The sequence below is a fragment of the Melanerpes formicivorus genome, unplaced genomic scaffold, assembly GCF_026170545.1.
Source record: "Melanerpes formicivorus ecotype bairdi unplaced genomic scaffold, bMelFor1.0.p_v2 SCAF_883, whole genome shotgun sequence".
Classification (NCBI taxonomy): domain Eukaryota; kingdom Metazoa; phylum Chordata; class Aves; order Piciformes; family Picidae; genus Melanerpes; species Melanerpes formicivorus.
The window spans coordinates 58,958-70,533 of NW_027143235.1; the positions used below are offsets into that span (position 1 = coordinate 58,958).

General features: G+C 48.7%; 1 protein-coding gene across 1 annotated transcript in view; it reads left to right on the forward strand.

Annotated features, from left to right (window-relative positions):
* The window catches only part of STXBP6 (syntaxin binding protein 6), a 59,767-nt gene extending 48,801 nt beyond the window's left edge, over positions 1 to 10,966 (forward strand). Inside the window, 4 exon segments of the mRNA XM_068170939.1 lie at positions 8,583 to 8,629; positions 8,631 to 8,726; positions 8,728 to 8,742; positions 10,902 to 10,966. Coding sequence (XP_068027040.1) covers positions 8,583 to 8,629; positions 8,631 to 8,726; positions 8,728 to 8,742; positions 10,902 to 10,925 — 182 coding nt within the window. The 3' untranslated portion in view covers positions 10,926 to 10,966.
* The last annotated feature ends 610 nt before the right edge of the window (positions 10,967 to 11,576 follow it).

Sequence of the window (11,576 nt, forward strand, 5' to 3'; positions counted from 1 at the left end):
TTTCATTTTATTTTTTCTCTCTCTCTGGTCTATTAAAACTTTTTTGTCCAGAAGCACTGAAGGAGTTTAGTATCAAGGAGGTAGATCTTTGTGCAGTAATTGCAGGTAGGTGATTTGCAAAAACTTTTAATGAGGGCCAAGATGAAGGTGGATAAAAAAGATCTGATCATACAGGAAGAAAAGGAAGTCCAAGCAGGAGCCAGTTACTCTTGGCATTCCTTTTAAATCAGCACCAGGGCCCATGCTGGGGAGGGGCTTCTCAGGACCTCAGGTAGTGATAGGACTAGTGGGAATGGAATGAAGCTGGAGGTGGGGAGATTCAGGCTGGAGGTGAGGAGGAAGTTCTTCCCCATGAGAGTGGTGAAGCCCTGGAATGGGTTGTCCAGGGAGGTGGTTGAGGCCCTGTCCCTGGAGGTGTTTAAGCCCAGGCTGGATGAGGCTCTGGCCAGGCTGATCTAGTGTGGGGTGTCCCTGGCCATGGCAGGGGGGTTGGAACTAGCTGATCCTTGTGGTCCCTTCCAACCCTGACTGATACTATGATGCTATGCTATTTAACATTGGCAGGGTGAAATGCTGAGAGAGGCCAAAGAAATGAACTGAAGTTTCTAAGGCAAAAAAACAAATGAACTTTACAGCATTTTGAAGCTCATTTAAAACTAGAGAGGTTGTCTTTAGAAATCAAAGGAACACTCAACCTGAAATTGCTGGTTTTCTTGGACATTTTTCCCAATAGAATAGAATAGAATAGAATAGAATAGAATAGAATAGACCAGGTTGAAAGAGACCTTCAAGATCATCGTGTCCAACCTACCATCCAACACCATCTGATCAACTAAACCATGTAACCAAGCACCCTGTCAAGTCTCATTCTTGGGTAACCTGCCAGGAAGAGATTTGGAACATGAGAGCACAGATTGACATTTTAGCTAACTAAGGGTTTTCTTTGTGGTTTTCATTAGCATTTAATTGAAGTTCATTTATCTATCTATCTATCTATCTATCTATCTACCTATATATGAAATACAAACATAATCATTGATAGGAAGAGTTAGTAACCTGCTATAACTAAGTGAATAGACTCATAGAATGGTCTGAGCTAGAATGGTCATGCAGTCCAACCCCCCTGCCATGGGCAGGGACACCTCACACTAGAGCAAGTTGCCCAGAGCACTGATGAGCTTCACCTTGAATATCTCCAGGGATGGGGCCTCAACTACCTCCCTGGGCAACCTGTGCCAGTCTTCCATCACCCTCATGGGGTAGAACTGTTAGGTGTTAGGGAATAGGTGGGTCTTGATGATCTCTGAGGTCTTATCCAACCTGGTTGATTCTATGACTCTATAAGATATCCAATCTAAATCTCCTCTCCTCTCATTTAAAACCATTGTCCCTCATTCTATCACTGCAGGCCTTTGCAGACAGACCCTCTGCAGCCTTCTTGTAGACCCCCTTCAGGTACTGAAGTTCTTCACCATGAGGGTGTTGAGACACTGGCACAGGTTGCCCAGGGAGGTGGTGGAAGCCTGGAGGTTTTGAGGGCCAGGCTGGATGTGGTTGTGAGCAGCCTGCTGTAGTGTGAGGTGTCCCTGCCCATGGCAGGGGGGTTGGAGCTGGATGATCCTTGAGGTCCCTTCCATCCTTAACAATTCTATGCTTCTACTGGAAGACTCAACCTATCCTCATAGCAAAGGTGTTCCAGCCCCCTGATCATTTTTGTGGCACTCCTCTGGACCCTGAAGATTGATTCTCCAATACCTCCAGTATGAATGTGGCTGGTTTTGCAGTGAAACTAATGTGAGGACAAGGCACAGTCAGTCATACCAGAAACCACCTACACCTGCTGTAAAAATACACTGATGAAATTCAGTAGGCTACTGACATGTAGGTTTCTGTGCTGCTCATACATTGGAGTGGAATTTTAAACAGCTATTTTACTGCCATTCCATTGCAAAAGAGTATCTAAAAGTGGTTCTCCAGAGCAATATCATAATCATAGGATCACTAAGGTTGGAGAAGACCTCAGAGATCATCCAGTCCAACCCTATAATCCTGGCTTCTGTAGCATAGCAGAGCAGAGCTTACCTAAAGAGAGCACAGGGCAGAACTTCCAAGTTCTTCCTTCTCTGCTGAAAAGAATGTGGAGGAATAGATACCAATCTTTGGCCTCAAATCCTGATCTTTTCAGGAATATAGAAAATAACAGAGCAGTTTCAGTGAGCACTGTCCTGTGAGAAGGTCAGCAAGCACAGAGTCGTTAGGGTTGGAAGGGACCTCAAGGATCATCAAATTCCAGCCCCCTGCCATGGGCAGGGGTAATTTCCACTAGGCTGCCCACAGCCACATCTACCCTGGCCTGAAAACTTCCAGGGATGAGGCTTCCACCACCTCTTTGTGCAACCTGTTCCAGTGTTTCACCACCCTTATGGTGAAGAACTTCCTCCTAAGTTCTAATCTAAATCTCCCCTCCTCTTCCCCCCAGTCCTATCACTCCCTGACACCCTCAAAAGTCCCTCCCCAGCTTTCTTGGAGCCCCCTTCAGATACTGGAAGGCCACAATTAGGTCTCCTGGGAGCCTTCTCTTCTGCAGACTGAACAGCCCCAACTCCCTCAGTCTGTCCTCATAGTAGAGCAGCTCCAGCCCTGTGCTCATCCTCGTGGCCCTCCTCTGGTCATGTTCCAGCAATCTGTCCTAGCTTTCACTCACCACCACACGTTAAGGCTACAGAAGATGCTTAGCTCTCTCAAGCTCTCCCTGTAGGCTGCTTCGCTTGAGTTCAGCAGAATATTTGTAATCTTGTAAAGCAACCACAGAGTTAATCCAGTGTTGAGAGCTTTTAAAACTCTTACCCTAAAAAACTGGCATTGATTTATACCAGAGGTTCAAACCTTTAGGTCACACCACCAAAAAATGGAAAGCCAATCACATCCTGGGCTGCAGCAAGAGAAGCACAGCCAGCAGGGCCAGGGAGGGGATTCTCTCCCTCTGCCCTGCTCTGCTGAGACCCCAGCTGGAGTACTCTGTCCAGTTCTGGAGCCCCTAGGACAGGAATGATCTGGAGGTGCTGGAAGGTGTCCAGAGAAGGGCCATGAGGATGAGCAGAGGGCTGGAGCTGCTCTGCTATGGAGACAGCCTGAGGGAGTTGGGGCTGTTCAGTCTGGAGAAGAGAAGGCTCTGAGAAAACCTTCTTGTGGTCTTCCAGTACCTGAAGGGGGCTACAAGAAAGCTGGGGAGGGACTTTTGAGGGTGTCAGGGAGTGATAGGACTGGGGGAAATGGAACAAAACTAGAAATGGGTAGATTGAGATTGGATGTTAGGAAGAAGTTCTTCCCCATGAGGGTGATGAGCGACTGGCACAGGTTGCCCAGGGAGGTGGTGGAAGCCTCATCCCTGGAGGTTTTTGCAGCCAGGCTGGATGTGGCTGTGAGCAACCTGCTGTAGTGTGAGGTGTCCCTGCCCATGGCAGGGGGATTGGAACTGGCTGATCCTTGAGGTCCCTTCCAGCCTTAATAATTCTGTGATTCTATTTCTCATGTGGTGCTGCCCTGTACCTGTATTTGTTGGAAAAGTTGCCTCAGCAGAAAGGCAAAATCATCTCCTGAGAACTGCCTTTCAACTAGAAAATTCATTTGGTTTTACTAATCGAACAAACTATCAAATGTTTTATGAACCCCAAACTACCAATCAACAGAAAACTTGGAAGTTAAGCAGTGTGCAGCATTTAAACTTGTTTGATTTTCTCATCTGCCTCCTCTGCCTGAAGAGAGAGCAATTGGAAGGGTAAAGTTTCATTTCTGTTTCTGCAAATCCCAACCCAGAGTGCTCTCAGGATCTGCTCTCATCAACACCAATGCCAGTTGTTATGCAGCTTCTTTGGTGCATGCAACAGTAGAAATTAAAACCCAAACCTGCATCAAGGCCAATGGCATCCTGGTTTGCATCAGGAAAAGTGTGGCCAGCAGGAGCAGGGAGGTCATCCTGCCCTGTGCTCAGCACTGGTTAGGCCACACCTTGAGTACTGTGTCCAGATCTGGGCTCCTTAGTTTAAGAAAGATGTTGAGATGCTGGAAAGTGTCCAGAGAAGGGCAACAAAGCTGGGGAGGGGTTTGGAGCACAGCCCTGTGAGGAGAGGCTGAGGGAGCTGGGGTTGCTTAGCCTGGAGAAGAGGAGGCTCAGGGGAGACCTTACTGCTCTCTACAACTCCCTGAATGGATGTTGTAGCCAGGTGGGGCTTGGTCTCTTCTCCCAGGCAACCAGCACCAGAACAGGAGGACACAGTCTCAAGCTGTGCCAGGGGAGGTTTAGGCTGGATGTGAGGAAGAAATTCTTCCCAGACAGAGAGATTGGCCATTGGACTGTGCTGCCCAGGGAGGTGGTGGAGTCACCATCCCTGGAGGTGTTTAAGAAGAGCCTGGATGAGGCACTTGGTGCCATGGTTTAGTTGATTAGATGGTGTTGGTTCACAGAGGATCTCTGAGGTCTTTTCCAACCTGGTTAGCTCTGTATTCTGTAATTCCCTCTTCTGTTCCCCATTCTCTGCCTCCATCATTTTTAATGACTGATGTTCCAAAATGCAAGAGTCTTGGTGTACAGGAGGCCAGGATGCTCTCAGCTTTATTTCTCCTGTTGACTCATCCCATGTGAGTCACTGTGTGTAGGTTCTTGGGTCCCTCCCCCCACCTCCATCGTTTGTGTTTTAGTGCAATAAAATTTTCAGGCAGTTTTTTGATCCCAAGGGTTGCAGCATGTGCAGCCTGTGCTGTTGTTGCTGTTCCACAGCCTGCTTGGGGCAGCCTTCAGTTTCATTCTTCATTGTTTGTTTGCTGTTTCTAAGGAACAGGGTGTTATCTCTAAACCAAGGCTGAATGGGACTTTTGTTCTTCTTTCTCCATAGGAAGCCTTCAGATGAGTGTTTGGGGTTTGTTTCCTGGTGCTTTTTCTTAAGATGGCAGTGTTTTTGAAGCAGACATACTTTACAGGTTAAGGAAAGCACTGGGCTTTGTGCTGAGTTTCTGTTGTCCTTGTAGGTCTGTGAGAAAGAGCAATTGGCCACTGGAATGTGCTGCCCAGGGAGGTGGTGGAGTCACCATCCCTGGAGGTGTTCAGAAAGGGACTGGATGGTGGCACCTGAAGCCATGGTTCAGTTAGTCAGGAGGTGTTGGGTGACAGGGTGGACTTGAGGCTCTCTGAGGTCTTTTCCAACCTTTTTGTTTCTATGATTCTAAGCAGAGTAGAACTGTTTGCTGCAGTACCCTGTGCAGCTTTGCAAACAGGCCCTCTGCAGACTTCTTGTGGACCCCCTTCAGGTGCTGGCAGGCTGCTATTAGATCTCCCTGAAGCTTTCTCTTCTCCAGGCTGAACACCCCCAGCTCCCTCAGCCTGTCCACATAGCAGAGGCGTTCCACAGGCCCAGATCATTTTCATGCCCCTTCTCTGGACCCACTCCTGACAGGTCCATGTTCCTTCTATGCTGAGAGCTCCACAGCTGGACACAGTACTCCAGGTGATGAAAGTGGCAGAATCCCTTCCCTCCATCTGCTGGCCATGCTTCTTTTGATGCAGCCAGGATGCCATTGGCCTTCTGGGCTGCAAGAGCATACCATTGACTCATCTCCAGCTTCTCATCCACCAGTACCTCCAACTCATTATAGAATGGAATGGAATGGAATGGAATGGAATGGAATGGAATGGAATAGGAATAGAATAGAATAGAATAGAATAGAATAGAATAGAATAGAATAGAATAGAATAGAATAGAATAGAATAGAATAGAATAGAATAGACCAGGTTGGAAGAGACCTTCAAGATCATCACGTCCAACCTATCAACTAATCCAAACCACCATAAAGGACACTGCTGCTCACTGCAGGCTTAAACCCACAACCCTGAGATTAAGGGTCCCATGCTCTACCAGCTGAACTAACTGCACTCCCCTTCTGCAGGGCTGTACTCAGTTTCATCATCATTCATTGCTAGGATTGCCCCAACCTAGGTGCAGGACCTTACACTTTGCCTTACTGAACCTCATGAGGTTCTCCTCAGCCCACCTCTCTGGCCTGATGGTAAATTCCCTGCAAAGTCAAGAGAGTGAAGCCCTGGAATGGGTTGTCCAGGGAGGTGGTTGAGGCCCCGTCCCTGGAGGTGTTTAAGCCCAGGCTGGATGAGGCTCTGGCCAGGCTGATCTAGTGTGGGGTTGTTCCCTGCCCATGGCAGGGGGGGTTGGAACTAGATGATCCTTGTGGTCCCTTCCAACCCTGACTGATGCTATGATACTAAATCTTAGTGCTTGTGGCTGACACCACCAAGGGACTACTGCATTGTGCAAAGCCAAAGTTTTACTCCTCCTTAGGCTGGGAAGGTTTAAGAATGGGACAAAAGTGCTCCATGTACTTTAATGTGTGCCAGTTCATACTGGTAACAGATAGCTTTCACTAAAGAGTTTGCAGTTTGTATGGTCCTGCACCTCATGAAGATTCATCAGCAGTTCATCCCAGAAAGAGGATAATCCCTGCTGCTCAGAAGCAGTATAGAGAGATTACTGAAAAGGCTGAGCATTTAAAAGGGATAATTGTAGAGGAGGAATGCAGTTCTGCTGAAACTTGAAGTAACTGCTACACTGTGGGCCACAGAGGAGGACAATGGATAGGCTGACTACAATGATAAAACTGAAAGCACAGAAGATCATAGAATCATAGAATTGTTGGGGTTGGAAGGGACCTCAAGGATCAGCCACTTCCAACCCCCCTGCCATGGGCAGGGACACCTCACACTACAGCAGGTTGCTCACAGCCACCTCCAGCCTGGCTGCAAACACCTCCAGGGATGAGGCTTCCACCACCTCCCTGGGCAACCTGTGCCAGTTGCTCACCACCCTCATGGGGAAGAAATTCTTCCTAACATCCAATCTGAATCTACTCATTTCCAGTTTTGCTCCACCCCCCCCCCAGTCCTATCACACCCTGACACCCTCAAAAGTCCCTCCCCAGCTTTCTTGTAGCCCCCTGCAGATACTGGAAGGCCACAATTAGGTCTCTGTAGAGCCTTCTCTTCTTCAGACTGAACAGCCTCAACTCCCTCAGTCTGTCCTCATAGGAGAGGAGCTCCAGCCCTCTGCTCATCCTCATGGCCCTTCTCTGGACACCTTCCAGCACCTCCAGATCCTTCCTGTACTAGGGGCTCCAGAACTGCACACAGTACTCCAGGTGAGGTCTCACCAGAGCGGAGTAGAGGGGGAGAATCACCTCCCTTGACCAGGCTCAGTGCTCCACGTGGAGAAAAGTCAAATGTTGATAGATCAGAGCAGTTATTTTCTGTAGTGATAATGCTGTGGGTGCACTTGAAAAGGAAATATTGTTGTAATAATTGTAATATGGAAAAAAAAAGTCTTGACTGTATCCAGACTTGTCCTGCAGAGTCACTCTCTAGGGAAATGGTGTGACTTCCACTGAAAGATAATCTATGTTGACATGACTGCTGTGAAGAAGCTGTGAGCACTTGGAGATGGCTTCAATGATTTAGTAGAACAGCTTCCTGAAATGATGTGTGAGCATAAGGGCTTACACAGCTGGGGGATGTTCACTGCTTCCTTCTGTTCCCCAAGTGCCACCTTGCAGTGTTGGGCCCTCTATGATATGGTCTGAGTGAGAAAACCACAACTTCCCCTGCTATCCAAAGTGCAGCTGGGTGACCAGCAGGTAGCACATCTGCTCTAAAACCTTCTGAAGGAAAATGATTGCCTGTATCAGGAACAGTGTGGCCAGCAGGAGCAGGGAAGTCATTCTGCCCTGTACTCAGCACTGGTTAGGCCACACCTTGAGTCCTGTGTCCAGTTCTGGGGCCCCTCCGTTTAGGAAAGATGTTGAGATGCTGGAAGGTGTCCAGAGAAGGGCAACAAAGCTGGGGAGGGGTTTGGAGCACAGCCCTGTGAGGAGAGGCTGAGGGAGCTGGGGGTTGCTTAGCCTGGAGAAGAGGAGGCTCAGGGGTGACCTTATTGCCCTCTACAACTACCTGAAGGGAGGTTGCAGCCAGGTGGGGCTTGGTCTCTTCTCCCAGGCAGCCAGCACCAGGACAAGAGAACACAGTCTCAAGCTGCACCAGGGCAGGTTTAGGCTCAAGGTGAGTGAAGAGACTCTTCATAGAAGGTGAGATTGGCCATTGGACTGTGCTGCCCAGGGAGGTGGTGGAGTCACCATCACTGGAGGTGTTTAAGAAGAGCCTGGATGAGGCACTTGGTGCCATGGTTTAGTTGATTCGATGGTGTTGGGTGATAGGTTGGACTGGATGATTTGAAAGTCTTTTCCAGCCTGCTTAATTCTATTCTATTCTATTCTATTCTATTCTATTCTATTCTATTCTATTCTATTCTATTCTATTCTATTCTATTCTATTCTATCCTATCCTATCCTATCCTATCCCATTCCATTCCATTCCATTCCACTCATGCTTTAACTTCCCCTGCTATCCAAAGTGCAGCTGGGTGGTTAGCAGGTAGCACATCTTCTCTTTAACCTTCTGAAGGAAAATGATTGCATTTATTCCAAAGCATAAGAGGTGCTTGGCTCTTTTGTTCCTTTTGCTCTTGCAGGAAACAGCATCCTCCACTCAGCAGCAGACAGTGTGACGAGCGCGGTTGCAGAAGGCAAGCCAGGCTCTGAACGAGCGAGGTGAAAGGCTAGGTCGAGCAGAAGAGAAGACAGAGGAGCTGAAAAACAGTGCTCAGCAGTTTGCCAGAAACTGCACACAAGGTAAGAGTTTGGTGGCTCCCAGTAGGTCAGAGCCTTCGACGTGGCTTTATTGTGAGAGGAGGAAGCTGAAGAGCAAATTGTAGTTGGTTGCTGATTGCAGCTTGCTGCTGTTCCTTGCTGCAGTTCCTCATTGGCAGTGTTCTGCCTTATCATAGAGTTGTCAGGGTTGGAAAGGGACCTCAAGCATCATCTAGTTCCAACCCCCCTGCCATGGCCAGGGGACACCTCACACTACAGCAGGTTGCTCACAGCCACATCCAGCCTGGCCTCAAAAGCCTCCAAGGATGAGGCTTCCACCACCTCTTTGTGCAACCTGTGCCAGTCTCTCACCACCTTCATGGGGAAGAACTTCTTCCTGACATCCAATCTGAATCTGCCCATTTCTGTTCTTTTTCCCCCATTCTTCCTAGTCCTATCACTCCCTGACACCTTAATGAGTCCCTCCCCAGCTTTCTTGTAGCCCCCTTCAGATACTGGAAGGCCACAATTAGGTTTCCTTGGAGCCTTCTCTTGTCCAGACTGAACAGCCCCAACTCCCTCAGTCTGTCCTCATATCAGAGGAGTTCCAGCCCTTTGATTATCCTCATGGCCCTTCTCTGGACACCTTCCAGCACCTCCAGATCCTTCCTGTACTAGGTGCCCCAGAACTGGATGCAGTACTGCATGTGGGGTCTCAGCAGAGCAGAGTAGAAGGAGAGAATCCCCTCCCTCAACCTGCTGGCTGTGCTCCTCTTGATGCAGCCCAGGATATGATATAACTTTATACTGGTGGCGCTGGTTCCCCCCAGAGCATCTGTCCTAGTGCTGTGTTTTGTAGTGGTAGCTGGAAGGGGTGTTGGTAACACATCAGTCAGTGTTCTGGCCTCTGCTGAGCACCAGTGCTGTGCTTTTCCAACATCCCCCCACCAGCAGGAGGCTGAGGGGGTGGGTGAGATCTTGGGAGGGCCAAATTGGCCAAAAGTGGTTTCCATACCATAAGCCATCAGCTCAGTTTGTCTGCACCTTTTATTGAACTCACTTAAGCTCTTCCTTCTCCCCTCTTATTCTCAGTGTTAAGTCCATTTTATGCTTATTTGACATGGAAAGCATCAGTAATCACAGAGGTAGAAAGGCAATCAGTGCTGATTTGCATCATCCTGCAGTGGCAGATCTGCTCAGCAGATGGCTTAAATTGCTTGTCTAGGATTTCTGATTGTTGTTTAAGTTCCCAGATTGTTAGGTATAAATGAGTGGTCTTTTAAGCATCCTTCCTTCTAGCACCTTGCTCCAGCCCTCCTCACAGGTAGCAGAGTCAATGGAACACTGGGGAATACAGCTGAGAAAGCAGATAAATGCTGTCTGCCCCACACAGCAGAGGGAGGCTTTGCATATCTGTCACAGCAAAGAGAAGGACTCTGCATACCTTTGTGGAAAGAAGCTCAGGAGTACTGCATCCAGGTCTGGAGCCCTCAGTACAGGAAGGACATGGGCCTGATGGAATGGGTCCAGAAGAGGGCCATGAAAATGATCAGGGGGTTGGAGCACCTTTGCTATGGGTGAGGCTGAGGGAGTTGGGGGGTGTTCAGCCTGGAGAAGAGAAAGCTATGGGTGAGGCTGAGGAAGCTGGGGGTGTTCAGCCTGGAGAAGAGAAAGCTATGGGTGAGGCTGAGGAAGCTGGGGGTGTTCAGCCTGGAGAAGAGGAGGCTCTGGGGAGACCTAATAGCAGCCTACCTGAACCTCAGCGGGACTAGAAGGAGGATGGAGAGAGACTGTTTGCAAAGGCCTGCAGTGACAGGAGAGGGGGCAATGGTTTCAAACCAAAGAGCAGATTTGGATTGGATGTTAGGAACAGGTTCTTTACTATGAGGTTGGTGGAACACTGGAACAGGATGCCCAGGGAGGTAGTTGGGGTCCCATCCCTGGAGATACAGAAAGTGAGGCTGGACAGGGCTCTGAGCAACCTGATCTAGTTGGGGATGTCCCTGCTGACTGCAGAGGGGCTTGGACTGAATGACCTTTGGATGTCCCTTCCACCCATTCTATGATTCCAGCATCTTTTGGAGATCTCAGTTGACAAGCTTTGCTGATGCAGGCTGTGGCCACCCAAGCTTCATGTGGCTGCTTTAACCTCTACCAAACTCTTCCATTCACTTTTCCTTCTGTTGCTTTTTTCCTTTCAGCTTGCCATGAAGCACAAATGCTGAGAGAGCTGCCCAGAGCGGAACCCTTCCCCAGAGAAACTGGAAAGGCTTCTGTTCAGCCACTTCTCACAGGAGGAGATCCAGACTACTGTGTGCTTTGTTTTTGCCAGTTCAGTGGAGATGCATTTTCAGTTTCTGTGCAGGAACCAAAAAAAGAAGTGTTGCATTTCTCCCCTTTTTTGACTTAACTTTTTGTTCCTCTTTTTGTACTCCCCCCTACACCCTCCTGCAGTACTTCCTCCCTGGAGTTCAGTTGTCACAGGAGGGAAAGCAGACAGGGGGAAACTGGACCAAATGCCATGCTGGTCAGGATTAAAACACTAATAAGCTTCCCCATTTGTCCAGAAAATGATTTAAGTGGTATGGGTGGGAATAAAATCCAGGCAAGGGGCACACTTCATTTCAGGTAGCATCAGCAGGATGTGAAGGTTGGAATGAATTGCCTGGGGTGGGAGCTGTGGTGGTGACTGGACAAGAGGAAACTTGTGCCTGCTTGTGCAGTGTGAGGAGCTTTGCATGGTGCCAGCAGCAGCAGCATTCAGCAGAGCACATCTGGGTTTCACAGGGAAGTCTGGGGCTGGGGTTGCATTTGGAGTGTTTCTGGGTGGGTTGGTTGGTTGAGGAGTACAACAAAACCTTGAGCTTTCAAAATTG